Here is a 19,333-nt window from a genome sequence, read left to right on the forward strand (position 1 = left end):
TCCCCTACTCATCCCACAGGTGCCCCCCTGAGGAGCGGGGCTTTAACCCACGGCCAGTGCACTGGTATTGCTCACGAATCCTAATTTTGATTATTCCATTATATCACCGAAATGAAACTGATTCCTCTTTCAGTTGCCCCGTGTTTAAATCCTCTTTCCTAAGGCACCGTACCTCCAGCTCCTAGAGCCGCCTCCTTGGGTAACTAGTACAATCCATCATTCACCGCCTGAGAGCCCACTCTTCCTGAACGAAGCTGTAGGGTAATTGGGTTCTTGGGATCTGAGAGCTTTTCACTCTCTGATTCTCTTTCCCTACGGCTCTGTATACTCCTCTTTACCCACTCGTCTTTGCACTTGGCCTATGTCTCCCACCGACTATTTCCCTGTTCCTAAACCCTCTCCTTCATACCTTGTCCTGAAGCTGAGAGATCCCCCCCCTTTTTTTCTTGCAAAAGTCTGCTCACATCTTATTCTTCTGCAAGGACTTCTCTGAATCAGGAAGCTACTGACTTTAAACAAAACTCATCCCTCTTTCACCCTCCCAGAGATTCATGCTCTTCTGACCTTATGCCATCAAACAGATAGCTGATATACCTAGGTCACTGTCTTACTTGGGGTTACTACTGATGTGATGAAACATCATGACCAAGAGTAACTTGGAGAAGAATAATTCCTCCCCAAGTTTATAGTTCTATATAACAGTTCATCATCAAAAACAGTGAGGGCAGGAACTCAGGTAGCTGATGCAGAGGCCACGGAGGGTGCCGTTCACTGGCTTGCTCCATGTGGCTTGCTCAGCACAATTTCTTATAGAACCTGGGACCACCAGCCCAGGGATGGCCCTACCCATAATGGGCTGGGTTTTCAAGACCCATCAAGAAAATGCCGTGTGGCGTGTGCACAGCCTAATCTTATGGAGCATTTCTCAACCTAAGTTCCCTTTTCTCAGATGACTTTAGCTTGAGTCAGGTCGACATGAAACTAGCCAGTGCAGTCACAGACCTCTTGAGGGCAAGTACTTCTTTCATTCCACCCTGAATGCCAAGCACATTTGTTAATCTACATGTTTGTTGAGTGACTAAATGAAAAGTTTTTGACACAAATGAGTACAGTGAAAGAAAAAAACCTGTTGAAAAGTCTTGAGCTTGAAAGGTAAAGCAGCAGGAAGAGGCTTGCGAGCATGTACAAGGCTCTGAGCAATAGAGAGGGAACTGAAACAAAGAGATAAAGCAGTGCTGTCAGGGAGCAGGTTCACTGCACACATCCAGCCATGCCTTCTTGCCTTCCCCAGTCTCCCCTACACACTGACTATGAATGAGGTCAGATACATGACCATGACAGGATATGGGAATGACAATGGGGCTCCAACCGAGACTAGTCTACTCTCACACACGGCTGCTGAGTAAATGTGAAGGCAAGGTGCAAGGAGGGAATCTATAGAAGGTGAGAGGGAACATTCAGTTGGCTGGGAATGGATATTAAGCCACGCTCTGATGACAAGAATTCAATCGAAAAGGAAAATAAAATAGGTTCCGAGGAGAAGGACAGACAGTTGCAAAGCAGAGCACAGAGCAGGGTGAGGCGGGGCAAACAGCTAGGTTACTTGTGGAAGAGCACTGAATTCAGGAGCAAGTGAAATGTGGGAAGTGTTTCTCCAGGACAGACTAGAGCACATGCAGGCCCCATGAGATGGGAGATGAGCTAGGTAAGTGTTCCCCTTGCTGTTAAAGGCAAGGAGCCATCACTTGCCTCCCAAACACTGCAGCAGTCTCCATTTGACTTTTGTGTTCTTTTTAATTCAGATATAACTGAGCAATGCATTTGGAAACTACGAGACTTAGTAAGTCTCTGTGGCCTTGGGAGGTAAGAGTCTCTAATACTGTGAAAATAGGTTGCTTGTTATCCACTGTGTGGGATGTCACTGAGTAGAGGAGTGCTGGGAACTGGCTAACTATTCAACAGAGCTGGCAAACAACCAAAGATGGCTGATGCCTCTAAGTGGGAAAGACAAAGTTTAATGACAATTGCTACTCTTACTTTCTTTCATCCCTCTCCTTTCTTTCCCTCCTCTCCTCACCTCTCTCCCTACCCCTCTTCTCTATTCTCTTCCCCTTCCCTTCTTCCTTCTCTTTCCTCCTCCCCACTCCCTCCCTCCCTTCCTCCCCTCTCCAAGATTCTAGTATTTTTATTGATTTAACACTAAGTTCTATAGTTAGAAACAGATTCACTCAATGAAGAATTGTACCATACTCTACACTAAATCAAACCAGGTCTCGAATAGGCAGGTCTGCTTTCTGTTTAATGGCCTTTGTAACTCATCACATCACTGAATTCCTCCTGCAATGTACCCGCTCTGACTGTGGTGTTCTATTTTGATTCATGTATCAAAACAGAGCACATATTCCTGCTGTTTTGATGAACACCTACTCATCTTTCAGTGTCCAGCTCAAAGACTGCCTGTTTTGAGGAGATCTGCCCAACTCCCACAGCCAGAGCTAATTACCTCAGCGTTTCCATAGCAATGCATTGCTATCCTTATTATAGCATTCTGCATGGTGGTTAAGATGGCTGTTTATGTTTTCCTGGTTAGGCAGTAAGGAGAAAGGACTCATATTCACTCATATAGCCGAAAGGAGGCCTGGTAATCACAATAGGCACTCGGCAAATGACTGCAGATGAACGCAGGACTGAAGAAGACAGAAGAGACACGTGCCAGAGCTGCCCTGCTTCTAGAACACTGCACCTTCTGCCACAAACCATCATTTTCTCTATCATTTTCCCTAGCAACACTGCTGGCTAGGGAGAAATATGAGCTTTCTCCAGTTTAGCAAGAACAGACTAGTTTCTGGGTAGATGAAACTTCTATTCCATTGTGCTTTCTGCTTGTAAAACGTAGGCTAAGGGCAGTCTTCTACCAACTACAGAATCATTATAGACATGGACACTATGAAATTCTAAGTTCTTTTTTGTTTTCTTTTGTTTTTGCCCTTTTTGAGACAGGGTTTGTGTAGCCCTCACTGTTCTGGAACACACTCTTTAAACCAGGCTGGCCTCAAACTCAGAGAGATCCACCTGCCTCTGCCTCCTGAGTACTGGGATTAAAGGTGGGTGGCACCACCAGGAGAAAGTCTACGTTTTATTGCTTGGCTTTTTTTGCATTTCTTTGGCTAAGTAAAACTATTTGCAAAATTGCAAGCTTAATAATCCCATAGCCTATTCTCAGTTCAGCAAAGAGGACTCCCACTTTATGGTTCAATATAATCGTTTATTTTTACAGATGGTGTATGTGTGTGTGTCTGTGTGAGTGTGCGTGTGGGTGCCTGTGCCTCTGAGTGGGTGTGGCTACCCTCTTCCTGCTCTGTCCATTTCTTTTGAAGCAAGGTCTCTCCCCGAACATGGGCTCAATATTCCTCAGTTTGGCTGGAAACCAGAAAGCCCAAGCAATGTACTCCAGCTTCTGCCCAAGTCAAAGCTGGGGTTATAGGTACGTGTGGGATGCCTAGCTTGTTCCACGGGTGGCTGAACTCATGGCTGCATACCAAGTGCTCTTAACTCCGAAGCCACCTGTCCAGCCCTCATGAGATATGATTAAACTCAACTTTGTAATAGTACAGCAACAGGTAAGTTTAGAAACTGAAGCTCACAACTGAGTTGAGAAGAGGGCAGATCTCCTTGCTTCTTTCTACTGTGTGGTGGACGCTCGTGAACACAGCCCTTCCTTCTGTGACTCCCTCTTCTTTGATCTATCCAATGTCTTACAAGTGAACAATGTCCCTTTAAATATTTTTGTATGTTGACTTTAAAGCTTCCTATGAGTTATTTAATGACTTGGCAGGAGTTGGGAACAGCTATTGATAATGTTTGAGGTATGAGAGAGTTAGATGGCTCAATGGGCAAAGGCACCCCCTGAGCAAGTCTGCTGACTGTGATCAATCTCTGGAACCATAGAAAGGTGACAGGAGAGAATCAACTTCATAAAGTAATCCTCTGACCTGACACATAGTCCATGTCAAGTGTATTCACTCTCTGTCCTCCAACATTATTAATAAAAAATACAATATTATCTATTGTTGTCATGTGGGTAACATAAACTATGGTGTTCCCAAGGAATAGGGATGCTTCAAAGCAACGCTCTCATTCCTTATGGGTAATATGACAATAATGTGTAATCGAGGATGTAAGTGAATGGGACTGAAGTGCAGCCTTCATGTCCTTAAGTTTTTAGGGCACAGACAGGGAATAACCAATACTTGAGTTCAGCTACCCACATCCTAATGACGTTTGTGAGACAGCTTTCTAGACATTGGGCTAAATCTATTAAAGCTCACTAGAGCCTAGTATTTAGTAGGCTGGTAACATATGGTTGTGAAGGAATTAAATGGTAGCACTCTTACATAGTTCTTAAATGGTTACATGGCAGTCATGAAAATTATTGGTCACTTGACTATTTTTTTCCTAAAAAAGAGCCTGGGCAGTGATTAAGAACGTCTGCTGCTTTGCAGAGGACAGGGCTCAATTTCCAACACCCACATGGCGGCTCACAGCCATCCATAGCTCTAGTTCTGGATGACTCAATGTCGTCTTCTGACCTCCATGGGTTCTAAGCATGCACACGGTGCACAGACATAAATGCAAGCAAAATACAAACAATGAATAAAATGAAAAAAATCTAATAATAATTTAAAAGTATTATATTTGAACACTGATAAAATAGACATTTCCATGATATAAGTACAAGAATCTCTAATGCATTTTTGATTAAATGCTAGGAACAGGATTTTCTTTTCCCACTTAAAGAATTACCCAAAACAATTATATCAGTTTCATATTATATATAATTGGAAAATGAAGGCAATCTCTATCTGCTTAAATAATGACACAGATTTTAAACCATTTCATGCATTAAATTACCATGTTCCAGTCTTTCTCAACCTTTCTGAATATGGATTCCATTTTCCACACACCGTTCTCCCATCCAGAAATGTTTGCATTGTTGTCTGAGACACGGATGTAACGATCTCTCACAATATCATAACGGAGGTGGAATTGCTTAGAAATCTTTTCATTTTCAGAAGGGATGAACAGAATCTCCTTTCTCTTAAAAAAAGGCAGAAATTCAATATTCAACATTGCGGAGACATGAAAACAAAGAGATGCTATGTGCAGTATAGTAAACTATAAAAACGATATAAACTTACATTGCACACAAGTCAAATACTGATAGCACACAAGGTACTGCTAGAAAGGAAGTGTGACTTAAGGATTACTTTTCAGCATCTACTGTGGTGATTTAAGTAAGAAATGGCTTCCACAGACTCATATGTTTGAATACTTGGTCTTGTTTAGTGACACTACTAGGGAAGTATTACCCTTGTTAGAGGAGGTGTGTCATGGGGAAAGGGTTTGAGTCTTCAAAAGTCTCCTGGGATCCTCAGAGAGCTGTTTCCTGTTTATGAATCAAGATGTGAGCTCTCAGTTGCAGTTTCAGTGCCACACCTACCTGCCTGCCTGCCTGCTGCCATGTCCCCTCCTTCATGGTGGTGGACTCCTTTCCCTTGGAACTAAAAGTCCAAATAACCCCCGCCCATCTTCTATAAATCACCTTGGTCATGATGGTTTGTCACAGTGATAGAAAACCCATCTATCTACATAAACTTATTCAGCTTTCCCTCATTTCTACTCTTCCACTTCTGTCTGTGACTCTGACACTAAAGGTCACTACCACCTTTACACTCTCCACTTCTCTGTCTGTGCTCCACACAGATGAAAGTGATCTCAGGGTGAAGAGCTTGATAACTGAATTGTCTCCAGACATTGCCAAGGCCCACCAGAAGGCAAACCATCCACTGTGGAGAGTAAGCAATCTTTGTACTCTCAAAGAACTCTCCAGAGCAGTAAGGTACAAACAAAAATATCTAGCACAAGTGTGTGCATGTGCGCATGCATGTGTGTAATGTTTAAAATCGTATCACTAAGTAGGTGTGGTGGAGCAAAAACAGTTGCAGTCAGTACTGCGAAGGCTAATGTAGGAGAATAGCAAGTTTGACATCAACCTGAACTACACTGAAAGACCTTATCTTTAAAAAAAAACAGCAAAACCCCTATCAGTCCACATGTAAAAGAGAATATAACTCTCTAGCAGAACTTGTCTATGAACTGTCAAAGGTGAATATAAGCAAGTTATTGTTTTTATTTTTTAGAATCTGATTTTAGTAAGTTCTATTTTAGATTTCTTAATTCTCTTCCTATCTTCTTCCTTTCTCCTTCCTTCCTCCTTTCCTTTTGTGGCACTAGGGACCCTGCACCTTGAGAATACAAGCATGCATTTCTACAGCGAAACATCCTCTTCTCTGTTTTATCAACGATATTTCAGAATGCTGACACAAACCACAGAAAAGTGCTTGGAATGATTACCTATTGTCTTACAAAGGATAACTAATTGTCAAAATGAAAAAAAGCATACTACTGAATATAGCATGTATGCAAAGAAGCAAAGTAACACGTAACAAGATTAATATCTCATTAAAAAAATAGAGACCATGCTGGTTTCAAACTTGAGATCCTCCTGTCTCAGTCTGCCTAGAGCTGGAACTACAGGCACGTGCCATTCCCCTCTTAGCCTTCATAAAATGAAGTTAAGATAAAACTTTCTTTTCTGGAAACAATATCAGCAATGCTTTTTTCTTGCTCCAAATGACTGTGAGATTAAGATGCAACTATTTTTTAGGGTTAGCATTCCTTTATACTCACTTTTAGAACATCCATTTGTAAAGCATGAGTAGGTGGTTTCTTTTTAAATCTATGGCACTGAGATGGTCTCCAGAAACTGAGAAATTCTCAAAGTTTTCAAAAGGAATAAATAAACTCATTCCATGACCCAGTTTGTAATTTTAAAGTTTAATCAGTGTACACCCATGTAAGAGGAAGCACACTCACTCCAAAGAAAAGGAACTGAAGACCTAAATAATGTCCACACTTTGAGCTGAGCACAGCTGTGAGTTAAATGAGCTCTCGCTAATGACTAAATCTAGATTCAGACTCCTAACTTGCACTGTGTCAGCAGTGATTGGAACTCTTTGTTGAACTTGGCTGTTAAAATTCTACAGCTAGAGCAACATTACTAACAGCCTGTCACAGATGATGGGCTAAGATAAAAAGCAAACAGAATCTCCAGGGACTTTGACATGAAAAACGAACAACAGTGGCACACTTGGATAAAGGTGACCTAGAAGTTTACACTGTTCAGAGTAGTTGTCTGGTAATAATATGTGATGGGTCATTTTCCTTTCAAGTACTTTTCATTAGGTAACCTCCTATGAAATGTTGCTGAATAATGCAGCAGTGCTTCTCAAAGCTCCCTAGGTAAGAGATGATCTGGTGCCCTTTGTCTCCCTGCACACAGACTTCCACCCGGTCCCTAGCTGTGGAGTTAAGCTATACAGAGTAGTTCTAGTGTAAGTCATTCAATTTCTACAGATTAAATGCAGGAGAACAACCCCTAACTCAGTACTGAGGCCTGAATATCAGTGCTTTACTGCTGAGCTTCTCTCTACACTTTTCCCTTTTCCTTTTGATGAAAGTTTCACTAATGGCCACACTGAATTTGTAACTTTCCTGCTTTAGCCTCCCTAACATCTAGTGATACAGGTGGGTGCCAAGAGAAACAGTTACATAATAATTCTTACAGACTAAATAAAAAAGATTTTGAAGGATTTAACCACTAAAGCAACCGATTATTAGAAATGTGTCTAGTTTTACTTTTAGATGGAAGAGAAAAATGAGACTTAAATTGTGTTGCATATTGTAAATCTAGCCCTGTATCCTACTCATGAACGCTCCCAGGACTTTCGTCACCCAGGACTTCAGTGCGCAGAGTCTAAGCTTGTTTGGCAGGAACACATACCTCCAGACACGTCTCACCTCGGGCCACTCTCCAAGCCAATGACCCAGATACCCTTCCACCAAGTTCTCCAGGTCGGGGGGTTTTGGGAGATATAAATTCAACAAGCTCCACAATTATCCTCTGGAGAAGTTCTTTTCTTCTGCTTTCTGATAATAATAGCTGTCTCTGCAATTAATGTTTAAAATCAGAGTTTATGAGAATACAGAAGTCTACCTCTAAGCAAAATAAAAACTAAAGAGGTCTTGAAAGAAGTAATAAAGTTTATTTCCATGCTACTTAGACAATTTGAAACTATGGAAAACTTAATTTTATATATTTTATTTTACTAAATCATTTAGCATCTATTTTAAACTCTCATGACCTGGATTACCACAGCTTTCAAATGGGAGATTGCACCTTCTGCTCTGCTTGTGACAGACTAGCTTGTGCTGTGCCAATGGCCTAGCTAAGAAAAGCCATGAGACATGTGCATACCTCCAGACACGTCTCAGAAGAGGGGCTGAGAGAGACTGAATGGGTGCATAAAATAGGAAGCTACAGAGGAAACACAGTGTGAGAAGCTTCCAGGGGAAAATGGACCAGTGTGAAGGAGCATACAGTACCCCTTCCCTTCCCAGGGACTTACCCGTCATTAAGCAGTATGAGGAGAGGCTGAGCAACGGGAAAGAGCTGTGGCTAAAGCTCTGAGAAGCAACACAGAAGTGCTAGCAGAGTGGACAGCAGCAAATCAAATCAAACACAAAATCTCCAGCCAGGCTCTCCCGATTTCCAGGCCAGGGTTCTAATAATCTCCTCATGGGCCTGAAAGACGATCTCAAACTAGACTGAGATGTTTCCACACGTCTCAGTTAAGAGTCAGGTTTAGGTAGACTGAGATGTCTCCACACCATCTCATGTGTCAGTTAAGAGTCAGGTTTAGGTAGACTGAGATGTCTCCACACCATGTCATGTGTCAGTTAAGAGTTGGGTTTATATACACAAACTACCAGCAAAGGTTATAAAAGACCCTTCCATCTCAGACCCCTTCTTTTCTCCCTCAGTGTCAGTATAACCATTCCACCTTACGTTAGAAAATCTCACACATGAGCATGTGGATACATTACATATACATATGTTCACAAGTCCAAGTGCATCAGTATACTCAAGATACAGTTTGAAAATTAGGATACTTTTCAGTTCTTCAGATGGGGTCTCACAACGTAGTCCAGGTTAGCCTGAAATTCACTATCCTCCTGCTTCGGGGTCTCCATGGCTAAGACTGCTAGGATTACAAACACTCACCAACATGCCCAGCAAAGACATTGTGTGCATGCTGTGGGCATGCACATGGGCCTGTCCTGTGTTCCAGAGTGGAAGTCAGAGGTTAACTCAGGCATCTTCCTCTATCTTTCTCCATGTTACTTTTGAGAGAGGATCTCTAATTAACCCACATCTCACCATCTTACTAGTGGCTGGAAAGCTCCTGGTATCTATCTGTGCAACTGATCAGTGCTGGGGTTACAGTGCAAGCTACCACATTTATAGTTTACATGGATTCTGGGCATCCTCATGCTTATGCAGCAAGCATTTTATCTTCTTATGCAAACACTACAAACAATGAAATGTTGTTTTACTGAATTCTGAGAGGAAAATGTGACATTTAACATAAAACATTCTATAATACTTAAATGAACTATGCAAAAATTTCCATGAATAAAAAAACACTGGCTTATTAAAATACTCTTGCTAGAAAGGTGTTAGTACTTTAGGAACTTCAATGGTGGCTAAGTATATAGCTCCCTTGGTAAACTGTTTGCGTAGGATTCCTGTGGCCCTGGGTTCTATCCTCTGCACTGCATAAACCTGGGTGTGTCAACTGGAAGAGAGTAGGAGACTGCAGAGTTCTCAGCACTCAGTGGACACCTGCCATCACACCTCTCCCTTCAAGGTTTGGGCTTCACTGAAGAAGAGGGGGCAGAAAGTTCATTAAGTTGTGGCTGACTGACTCTAATCAGTGAGCTTTCCAGACACAGCAGGGAAGCTGTACATGTACACCTCACAGTAGTTATGACAGCATGTATAAGACCTGTGTATACATTCAAGTCTGACAAAGTCCCAGCATGGAAGCAGGGAGGTGGAAATGAAGGCCCACCATCAGGTAGGAAGCTATTGGCAATGGATAATTGTTGGGATGAAGAAAGTTAGTTTTCCTGAAGGGTGTGATACCCGCTGTATATCAAGCTACAGGCCAGGCCTTACACCCAAGAGTATTTGGACAGCATACATTAAAACCCCCAAGCCTCAAAAGATGACATGATGTGGGTGGGTGGGTGGACAGTAGGGAGGGAAGGTGGGGCCAGGGATAGTTGTGGGGTGGTATATATCGAAATGCACTGTCTGCAATTCTCAAAGAATAAAGATAATTTTTTAAAACTAGGCATGCTGTTGCACATATTATCCTAGCACTTGAGGTCAAGGATACATGAGATCTTTTTCAATAAGTAAATAAAGAGTTAAAACTGGCTATTCCTGATATGTAAGATTTCAAATGTCCTCTTCAAAATGACAGCCACCACATACCTGCTTATTAAGCCCATTGATAGTTTCTCTAAGTAACTCTTCTTTGACCTTGGTTCTCCTGGACATCACCTCTTCATGTTTACAAGAGTATCTCCAGGTGACGTCAACCACCTAGAATCAATAATGGAACACAACTATTTAACAAAAACACACTGTTCCTTTAATTCTTATAACAGCCACAATGCAAGGAACTCTTACATGTAACTCAGAAAAATAACCTTTGCTAGAATTTAAAACCAGAGTTGGGGGTACTGCTCAATTTTAAAAGCAAGCAAGAAAGAAGAAATGCTAAGCATGACAGACCAGGACTAAGGAGGCTGAGGCTTCTCTGTGAGTTCAAGGGTAACCTCAGCTGCCACAGTAAAACAAAATGCAAGTGAAAGACACTGAAAAGAATAAAGATATTGAAAAGAATACACATTTTCTTCAACAAAATAGTGATAAATAAAAAATAGTTTTCCGAATGTTAGATTTTCATCTAACTGCAGAACAAACAAAGAAAGCTACCCTTGTTACTGTACTATTACAGAACTGACTTCTGACAGAGAGGATAAGTAAAGGGAAAATTCCAGTGTCCTCAGCCACCTACACCAGGGCAGTTCATTAATATAGATGCTCAAAATAAGTTACAACTAACTAAAATATAAAAAGCTCTAAAAAGAAAACAGGAGAAAATCATTATCATGAAGCAGGCAAAACTTTTTTCGATACAACATGAAAAGGAAAAATCTTTACAAGAACATTCTAAACTTGACTGCTGATTTCTTCTCTTTCACCATTTAGAACACACGAGGCAAATATTAACAACACAGAATTCTAAAAAACAACTTACATAAGGACATAAAAAGAAACCTCAAAACTCAGAAGGGACATGGGTTTGGAAAGTGAAACCATCACATGCTCCGGGACACTGCTGTTGGGGAGAACATTTGGAAAGCACAACTATCTCTCACGGGCAGGGCTCAATTTAGAAAGTAAAGCTACATTAAATTTTGGCAAGGATATGGAGAAACTAGCAAGTCTCATATACTGCTGGTAAGAAAGTAAAATGGTGCCACTGCTTCGCAAAATAATTTGACAACATCCCAGCCACTCCACTCCTAGGCAAAGAGAAAAAGCAAGCATATACCTGAACGTTTGCTGTAGCTTAATTCAACTTTAAAAACTAAACTCACCCATATGTCCCCCACAGGTAAATGGATACAAACATCCCACGGATACCCACAGGGGAAACACTGATTCTAGTGACTTCGTGATATTTACAAATGACAGATGAAAGAGCACTGGAATACATGTGGCCACATGGCAAACACGCTTTGAAGGTCTGTATTCTCCGAGGTCCTACCTCATCTTTAGAGAATGCTATGATATAGGAGAGCTTCTTTCCCCATCCTATTTCATAAAGAAGAGGTTTGTCGCAGACATCCTCACATGCATCACAATGCAGCCACCGCTGCTGAGATGGAGAATAGACTTCTGTCCAAACATGGTCTACACAGGTGGGAGAAGAGAAAGAAAAGGGAAATAGAAGTTAAGTTTATAAAACAAGAGTGACTTCCAATAACTGTAAGTAATCCTCTAAGAATCACATAATAGACTAATTTATAATTTTTAAAATTTAGTTAATTAGCAAGAACATTTTGTGGCACACATAATTGTAGAGTATTTGTATTTAAAATGTAGTCAGTCTAAGTCTTAATTAAAAATGATGTGTGCTGTGACGCTAAGGCAGGCAAAGCTTTCAGAAGAGCATCTAAACCACCAGGCTGTGAAGGAATGGATGTGACTTTTGAAACAACAACCTTTCCGGACCCAGAAGGAGGCCTAACAGAGTATCTGGTTATTCACTGTCTATATTTAGTTTTGAAACTGAATCTTATCAGTAGGTGAATGTATACCCAGGTTGGTTTCAATCCTCCTGCCTTAACCCCTCTTGAGTGCTTGAGGCTCTGTATTTGATTCTGAGGGAAGACTGCTAGCTGAAGATTTCATCTAATTCTAAAACAACATGGAAATCAGTCTAGAGGTTCCTTAGAAAATTGGACATTGCACTACCTGAGGACCCAACTATACCTCTCCTGGGCATATACCCAAAAGATGCTCCAACATACAACAAAGACACGTGCTCCACTATGTTCATAGCAGCCTTATTTATAATACCCAGAAGCTGGAAATATCCCAGATTCCCTTCAAGAGAGGACTGGATACAGAAAATGTGGTACATCTACACAATGGAATATTACTCAGCTATCAAAAGCAATGGCTACATGAAATTCATAGGCAAATGGATGGAACTGGAAAATATCATCCTGAGTGAGGTAACCCAATCACAGAAAAATACACATGGTATGCACTCATTGATAAGTGGCTATTAGCCCAAATGCTCGAATTACCCTAGATGAACAGAACACATGAAACTCAAGAGGGATGACCAAAATGCGAATGCTCCCACTCCTTCTTAAAAGGGAAAAAAAATATCCATAGGAGGGGATATGGAAGCAAAGTTTAGAGCAGCGACTCAAGGAATGGCCATTCAGAGCCTGCCCCACATGTGGCCCATATATATACAACCACCAAAACTAGATAAGATTGATGAAGCTAAAAAATGCATGCTGAAAGGGACTGGATATAGATCTCTCCTGAGAGACACATCCAGAGCATGTCCAATACAGAGGTCAATGCCAGCAGCAAACCATCTAACTGAGAATAGGACCCCGTTGGGGGAATTAGAGGAAGGATTGAAAGAGTTGAAGGAGTTTGCAACCCCATAAGAACAACAATGCCAACCAACCAGAGCTCCCAGGGACTAAACCATCACCCAAAGACTAGACATGGACTGACCCAGGGGTCCAACTGTATATGTAGCAAAGAATAGCCTTGTTGGGGCACCAGTGGAAGGGGAAGCCCTTGGTCCTGCCAAGGTTGGACCCCGAGTGCAGGGGAATGTTGGGGGGTGGCAGTAAGGAGGATGGATAGGGGGAATACCCATACGGGGGAGGGGAGGGGATGGGGTGGTTTATGGACAGGAAACCGGGAAAGGGAATAACATTTGAAATGTAAGTAAAGAAATAGATCGAATAAAAAAAATAAAAAAAATAAAAATAAAGACAACAGTAAAAACAAAGAAAACCCTGGAACAGGGAAAGTGACCTTCAACACGGACCTGACATAAGTTGTTTCTAAATGAAGACCAAGTCCAACACCAAGGTTATCCTCCATGCCTGTAGAATGTAGTATAGGCTTACTACGTCACCTACAGCAATCCTTTAAACATGACAGGACAGCATGTTACTACACACATTTCCATACACACAGAACAGGGCCACTGCTAATGTCACCAATAGGATAGAATCCAGGTACTGGGAATGGGGCAGCTGTGTTATAAGTGTTACAGAGTCTCGAAAATGCCTGTTGAGGCTGGTACTGCTGTTACCTTACAGAAGGCTAACAGAAAACTCAGGGGATGTGAGAAAAAGAAGTTTACAAAGCCCACTTCTTCTCTAGTCTCTTTCTCTCTCCTACCCAGGCTGTACCTGTGTAATCCCACACATATCGAGCTTCAAACCCTAATGCACGGCAGCATAGCGTAAAACAATTGGCCCATTCACCACAGCGTCCACATCTTGTTTCCAAAAGTTTCTCTGGGTTGTTATATCTGGTTTAAAAAAAAACAACAAAGACAACAGATGTGATTCATGATTAAAATCCAATTTTTAAGGAATTTACATCACTTGTACTCTAAAACACCAACCATGATTTTCATAATTTTTAGTTTCCTATTTTAAAATATTGATAAAAGTACATGGTCTATACAAGGCACTGTGCTAGTCTTTGTGAATCATGCTTAAAAGGTGGAACTGTCTTCAGTGAGTGTAGTTCAGTATATGCAGTCAGTTTTGTCTTAATTAAAAATGGATGCTACCACTTCAAAGAGCTAAGTGCACTGATTAGCCTATCCATACCAACACAAGCAGAATCAGTAAAACAGCCATGTAACAGCTAAGACATAGGAGAATGGCTGGAGGGAATAATTTTCATCTTGACTGGTTTCTAAAAATATTTAGATGGGCAGGTTTTCTAAAAACTGTGATTAAGATCTTCAATGGTTCTCTTGCAAGTAAATACGCTTACTGTGTAATTATCTTTAGAAATTTCTCAATGGATTTTTAGCTTGGGGCAGGGGTAGGGGCAGGGGCAGGGGCAGGGGGCAGGGGCAGGGGGCAGGGGGCTGGGGGCAGGGGCAGGGGCAGGAGCAGGGATTCAGCTCAGTTTTAGGGTACTTGCCTATCATACGTGAACTCTTAGTTCCTATCACCAGAAAAGATGTCATGGTATTGTGCAAGTATAATCCAGGGCTTTGGAGGGAGGAGACTGGGAATTCAGTCATTCAAGGCCAGCCTGTGCTACATGAGACACTGCCTCCAAACATGAAAACCAAAAGTAGGGCTGGGGGGAGTAGGGCTGGAGAGACGGCTCGCTCAGTGCTTAGGAACACTTTCTGTTGAAAAATAAGGACCCGACTTTGGACCCAGTACTCATGTAAAAAGCTGGGTGTGACCATGCATACTTGTAATCCCAAAGCTGTGGGTGAGGGAGACAGGATTTCTGGGGCTCGCTAGACACCTGTCTTCAGGGCCTAAGGTAGAAGTGGTTGAACAAGACTTCATTCTTCCTGGCTGTAAACATAGCTGGACTTCTCACTCTGCTTATGATATTGTAACTTAGTATAAATTCCAGTTTTCTTCTTAATAATGATTTTGATTAATTTTCTGGACACACTTAAAAATGCTTGCTAAAGTTTACGAGCAAGACATCTGAAGTATTCTCTCAAAAGTCATTTCAGTTACTAATGTACCATAAGAATAGAGAGCACTGAGATTTTCACTCTGCACTGAGAAGGGCTGGTGAGTGTTTTGTGCTTATACAAGCATCAGGTATTATAATGTTCTTTCATGTATAATGTAGGGCTGGTTCCACATTAGGACAAGCTGAGTGCTAAACTCCAATAGAACAGGCTTTTCAAACGCGTGCCATCTTTTCTGTTGTGTAATAAAACTAAACTTCCTAACTATGCTTATAAACTAAAGGTTGAAAACAGTAAACTGAAAATTTTTAATTTCCCAAGTTTAAAATATTCAGGTTTAGTGGTACACATGTGTAATCTTGGTATGTAGGAGGATAACTGAGCTACACAGCAGGACTCAGTCTCAAAAAACAAAACCAATCAACAAAACAAGAAAAATGCAGAGACTGAGATGGATATGAGAGGCTGGGACAGAGGCAGTCCTGGTTAAAACAACTTCTGCCCTTATAGTTACTTTTACCCCTGAATCTTACGATTAAAGATAGCACTATTTTACTTTTATAATGGTGTCACTATCACTAATACTGTCACTGTAGACCACAGCACTTTCATACTTTAAAATGCTATGAATATATGTAGAAATGTATGCCTTAGAATAGGAGTCAACAAACTGCATAAAAGGAGGCAGTAAGGACTGGAGATCAGCTCAGTTGGTCAAGTGCCTGCTTAACATGCACAAAGCTAGAAGTTCAGTCCCCAGCACTGGATACACTGTGATACACGCATACAATCTTAGCACTCAACAAGTGGAGGCAGAAAAATCAGAAGTTCCAGGACAGCCTGGCTACACAAGACATAGATACATACACATGAGAGAGAGACAGAAAAGACAGAGAAAACCAGGCAGTAAATATTTTGATCTTTAGTCTTACAGTCATCAGTATTCAGCAACTCTTGCAGTCAGAAAACTGTCACAGGACTAGTAAGTCAGTGGGTTGTGTCCTAAGAAAACCAGAGAATGTGGATGTGGCTGCTCTAGACTGCCACTCTCGTCTGTAGACCTCTGTCCTAAAGAAATATCAAGTCCAGTTAAAATGGAGAGTAAAAGTCTAATTTGATAATAAATCCCTGTTACCTGTCCCACTGAGAGACGCCCACCTCACTTTGCAGGCACCCACCTTGGGAAGCGGTTGCTCAACTGGCAGGCATCACAGTAATGATCCTCCACATTCTTGGCGCCCCACTTCAGCTCATCATCATTGGGCGGCAAGGCCTCATCTCTAGATCTAGTCTCTCTGCCACATCTGCTGCACACAACGTTATTCACCCAGTGGAAAAACTCCTCTTTAAACCAGTGTAGGAGCTCCAGTAGAAGGAAATCCTCATCACTTACTTTAGTACCTTGGAAGTTAGAAGAGAACCAGTTAAGGTTTAAAGCCCACAAAATCCAAAACGTTCTATACTCAGATTGGGAGCAGAAACATATGAAAGCATAAGATGATAAAAGCTTTCACAAATATGCAAGGAGCGATGTCAGATGCTGTGAACGGTGCTAACACACACAGTAAGCTGTGTGAGTGCAGTTAGAGCAGAAGGAATCCCTGTGGTCTCTGCTATGCAAATGAACAGAGTGACATGGTCTCAAGGAATGCGGGCAGGGGGGGGTCAACCTAGAATCAACCCATAAAACACAAGGGTGATAGAAAATACGATTTTGAAAAACACAGCTTAAGTGGTATTTTACCTGCTTGATATGTGCAAGGTCCAGAGTTTTGTCACCAGCACTATGAAACAAAATATTAATTTTGGCCATATTAAATTTGCTGGGTATATACACAGGTAAATATGATAAGAGAATCATAGGTGGAAGTCTGAGTACCAGATACAATAAATATCATGCTGTTAGTTTTTAAAGATTTATTTTATGTGTAGGGGTGTCTTGCTATGCGTGTCCAGATATGCCTAGTACCCTTGGAGGGCAGAAACGGGATCAGATCCCATAGGACTGGACTTACAGAAGGTTGTAAGCTTCTATCTGGGTACTAGGAATCATGGCCTGGTCCTCTGTAAGAGCAGACAATGTTCTCTGCTATCTACTTTTGTTTTAAATCAGTGCTTCTACTGTGTAATAGAATTTATCCATGGATATGCATACCAAAAGACAGATACACAAGCATATCTAGAATGTACAAAACAGCCCCAGCGAGTACGCATGGCACAAAGGATTTTGCCCAATTTATCAATAAAACACCATCTCCTATCTATTTTAAAAATTACATTTACTCATGGATGTATGTGCATGCATGTGTGTGTATGCTCCTGTGTGTCACAGGACACTTGTATGAAGGGCAGCGGACAACTTGTGAGAATCCGTTCTCCTACTCTGTGGGTCCTCAGAAAATCCTCAGCTTATTAGGACGGGGACAAGTAGCTCACCTTGCTGAGTTATCTTGTCAGCCCCTCCTACCCCTTCCTGCACATACACTTCACATCTAATTGCTTGGGGTAGGGTGGCTCTGCATGTGTATGAAGACAAGAGGACAGTTTCCAGAGTTAGTGCTTTCCTTCTATCATGTGGTCTCTGGGAACTGAACTCAAGTCATCAGGCTTGGAGGCAAACACCTTAACCCATAGGCCTATCCTACCAGCCCTCAGGCTCTACATTTAATGTTTTGTTATTAAAAGAAATAAAAATATCTATGAAGGAAAGACATAGTGTAATGTCAAAATCTAATACGTTTGATGGTAGTCACAGGTATTTGAAATAGTATTCAATAGGAATGCTGATATAATGGGATATCTTCAAAATTGTTTTTTAAGAAAGTCATTTAAGCTGTTTAGTAATAGGTTTTTGCAATGCACTTAAATTACTCTTTTAGAATCAAGGAGTAAATTTACATTAAGTTGTTTAAAAAAAATCTCAACTTGTCTAGACATGAAGTAATTAAAAGTGTATTCAAAAACAAAACATTAGAAACAAAACAAAACATGCTGTACTGAAAGGTCTTTCCGGACGCACTGAAAAGGCTCTGTTTGTTGCACTTGGCTGTCAATGCTGTCCCGTTGCTCTCCTCATAAAGAAGAGCTAGGTCACTGACACCAACACTACAGCATCTTTATATTTGCTTCAGTTTCATGAGTATCACTGGCATCACTGAAGTCTGCTTGTGTGAGTTAACTTTTGATAAACTATACTTTTAAATTTTAGTTCTAAGGATGAACCACCACCCAAACTAACTTTAACTTTTAAAAAACGTATATGTGTGTATTGTAAAACAAAACCAATGGTAAAATGAATTATGATACACATGCACATTCCTATGAATCTATTTACTCTAAGACTAATGCACATTGTGATAATGTGCATGTTTATTAAATAGCTTGGTTTTCTTAGTGCATGTATAAATGAACTTACCAATTTTTAATAATCAAATATCATATTACTATATAAAAAAATCAATGAAACAAGAAAGTGTACTGAAAGACAAACTTCTTTATTCTTTTTGACACAGGTCTTCTGTATCAGTCAAAAGATAGTTTAAAAGTGAATAAATGGCATTTAATAAAGTTGGCACTGCATGTGATGATGCAGGCCTGTAATCTCAAGCACTCAGGAGACTGAGGTAAGAAGCAGTCCAGGTTAGCATAGATATACAGGAAAACAGCAGCTCAAAACCAAAACAAACACACTAAATAAAAAAAAAAAAACACCAAGACAAAACTGTCATGTTAAAGAAATTTTAAGAGAATGGACCACCCGTTAGGTTGAGACAAGTAGTTACCTAGATATTTGATACTGTTCATACATTTACTTAAGAAGTCTGTCTTTCTCTAGAGTACTACACCAGTTAAGAGTTATAAGATACCATGTTTATAACTGGACCCCAGAAAGCCGTATTAGTGTGTGCATGTGATGGGCATGTGTATGGATGTGCCATGGTACACAGCAGACAAGCTCTGGTGTTGATCCTTGCCTTCAACACTGGTTGAGTCAGCATCTCTTTTTGTCACTTGTAAATTCAGAATAACTGAGCATCTGGTAGTCCCCTGTCTCCATCCCCCATCTT

General features: G+C 41.0%; 1 protein-coding gene across 6 annotated transcripts in view; it reads right to left on the bottom strand.

Moving 5' to 3' along the window:
• The window catches only part of Ngly1 (N-glycanase 1), a 56,503-nt gene that overhangs the window by 6,487 nt on the left and 30,683 nt on the right, over positions 1 to 19,333 (bottom strand). For 5 of the 6 annotated variants that reach the window (XM_039093451.2, XM_039093452.2, NM_001414987.1 and 2 more), the window contains 6 exons: positions 16,445 to 16,667; positions 13,996 to 14,117; positions 11,808 to 11,953; positions 10,463 to 10,573; positions 7,904 to 8,068; positions 4,912 to 5,097 (listed from right to left, as the gene is read on the bottom strand). In XM_039093451.2, the coding sequence (XP_038949379.1) occupies positions 4,912 to 5,097; positions 7,904 to 8,068; positions 10,463 to 10,573; positions 11,808 to 11,953; positions 13,996 to 14,117; positions 16,445 to 16,667 (953 nt within the window). The remainder of the gene's footprint in view (positions 1 to 4,911; positions 5,098 to 7,903; positions 8,069 to 10,462; positions 10,574 to 11,807; positions 11,954 to 13,995; positions 14,118 to 16,444; positions 16,668 to 19,333) is intronic. The other variant, XM_039093450.2, reaches the window with a different exon arrangement.

The sequence above is a fragment of the Rattus norvegicus genome, chromosome 15 (assembly GCF_036323735.1).
Source record: "Rattus norvegicus strain BN/NHsdMcwi chromosome 15, GRCr8, whole genome shotgun sequence".
Taxonomy (NCBI): Eukaryota; Metazoa; Chordata; class Mammalia; order Rodentia; family Muridae; genus Rattus; species Rattus norvegicus.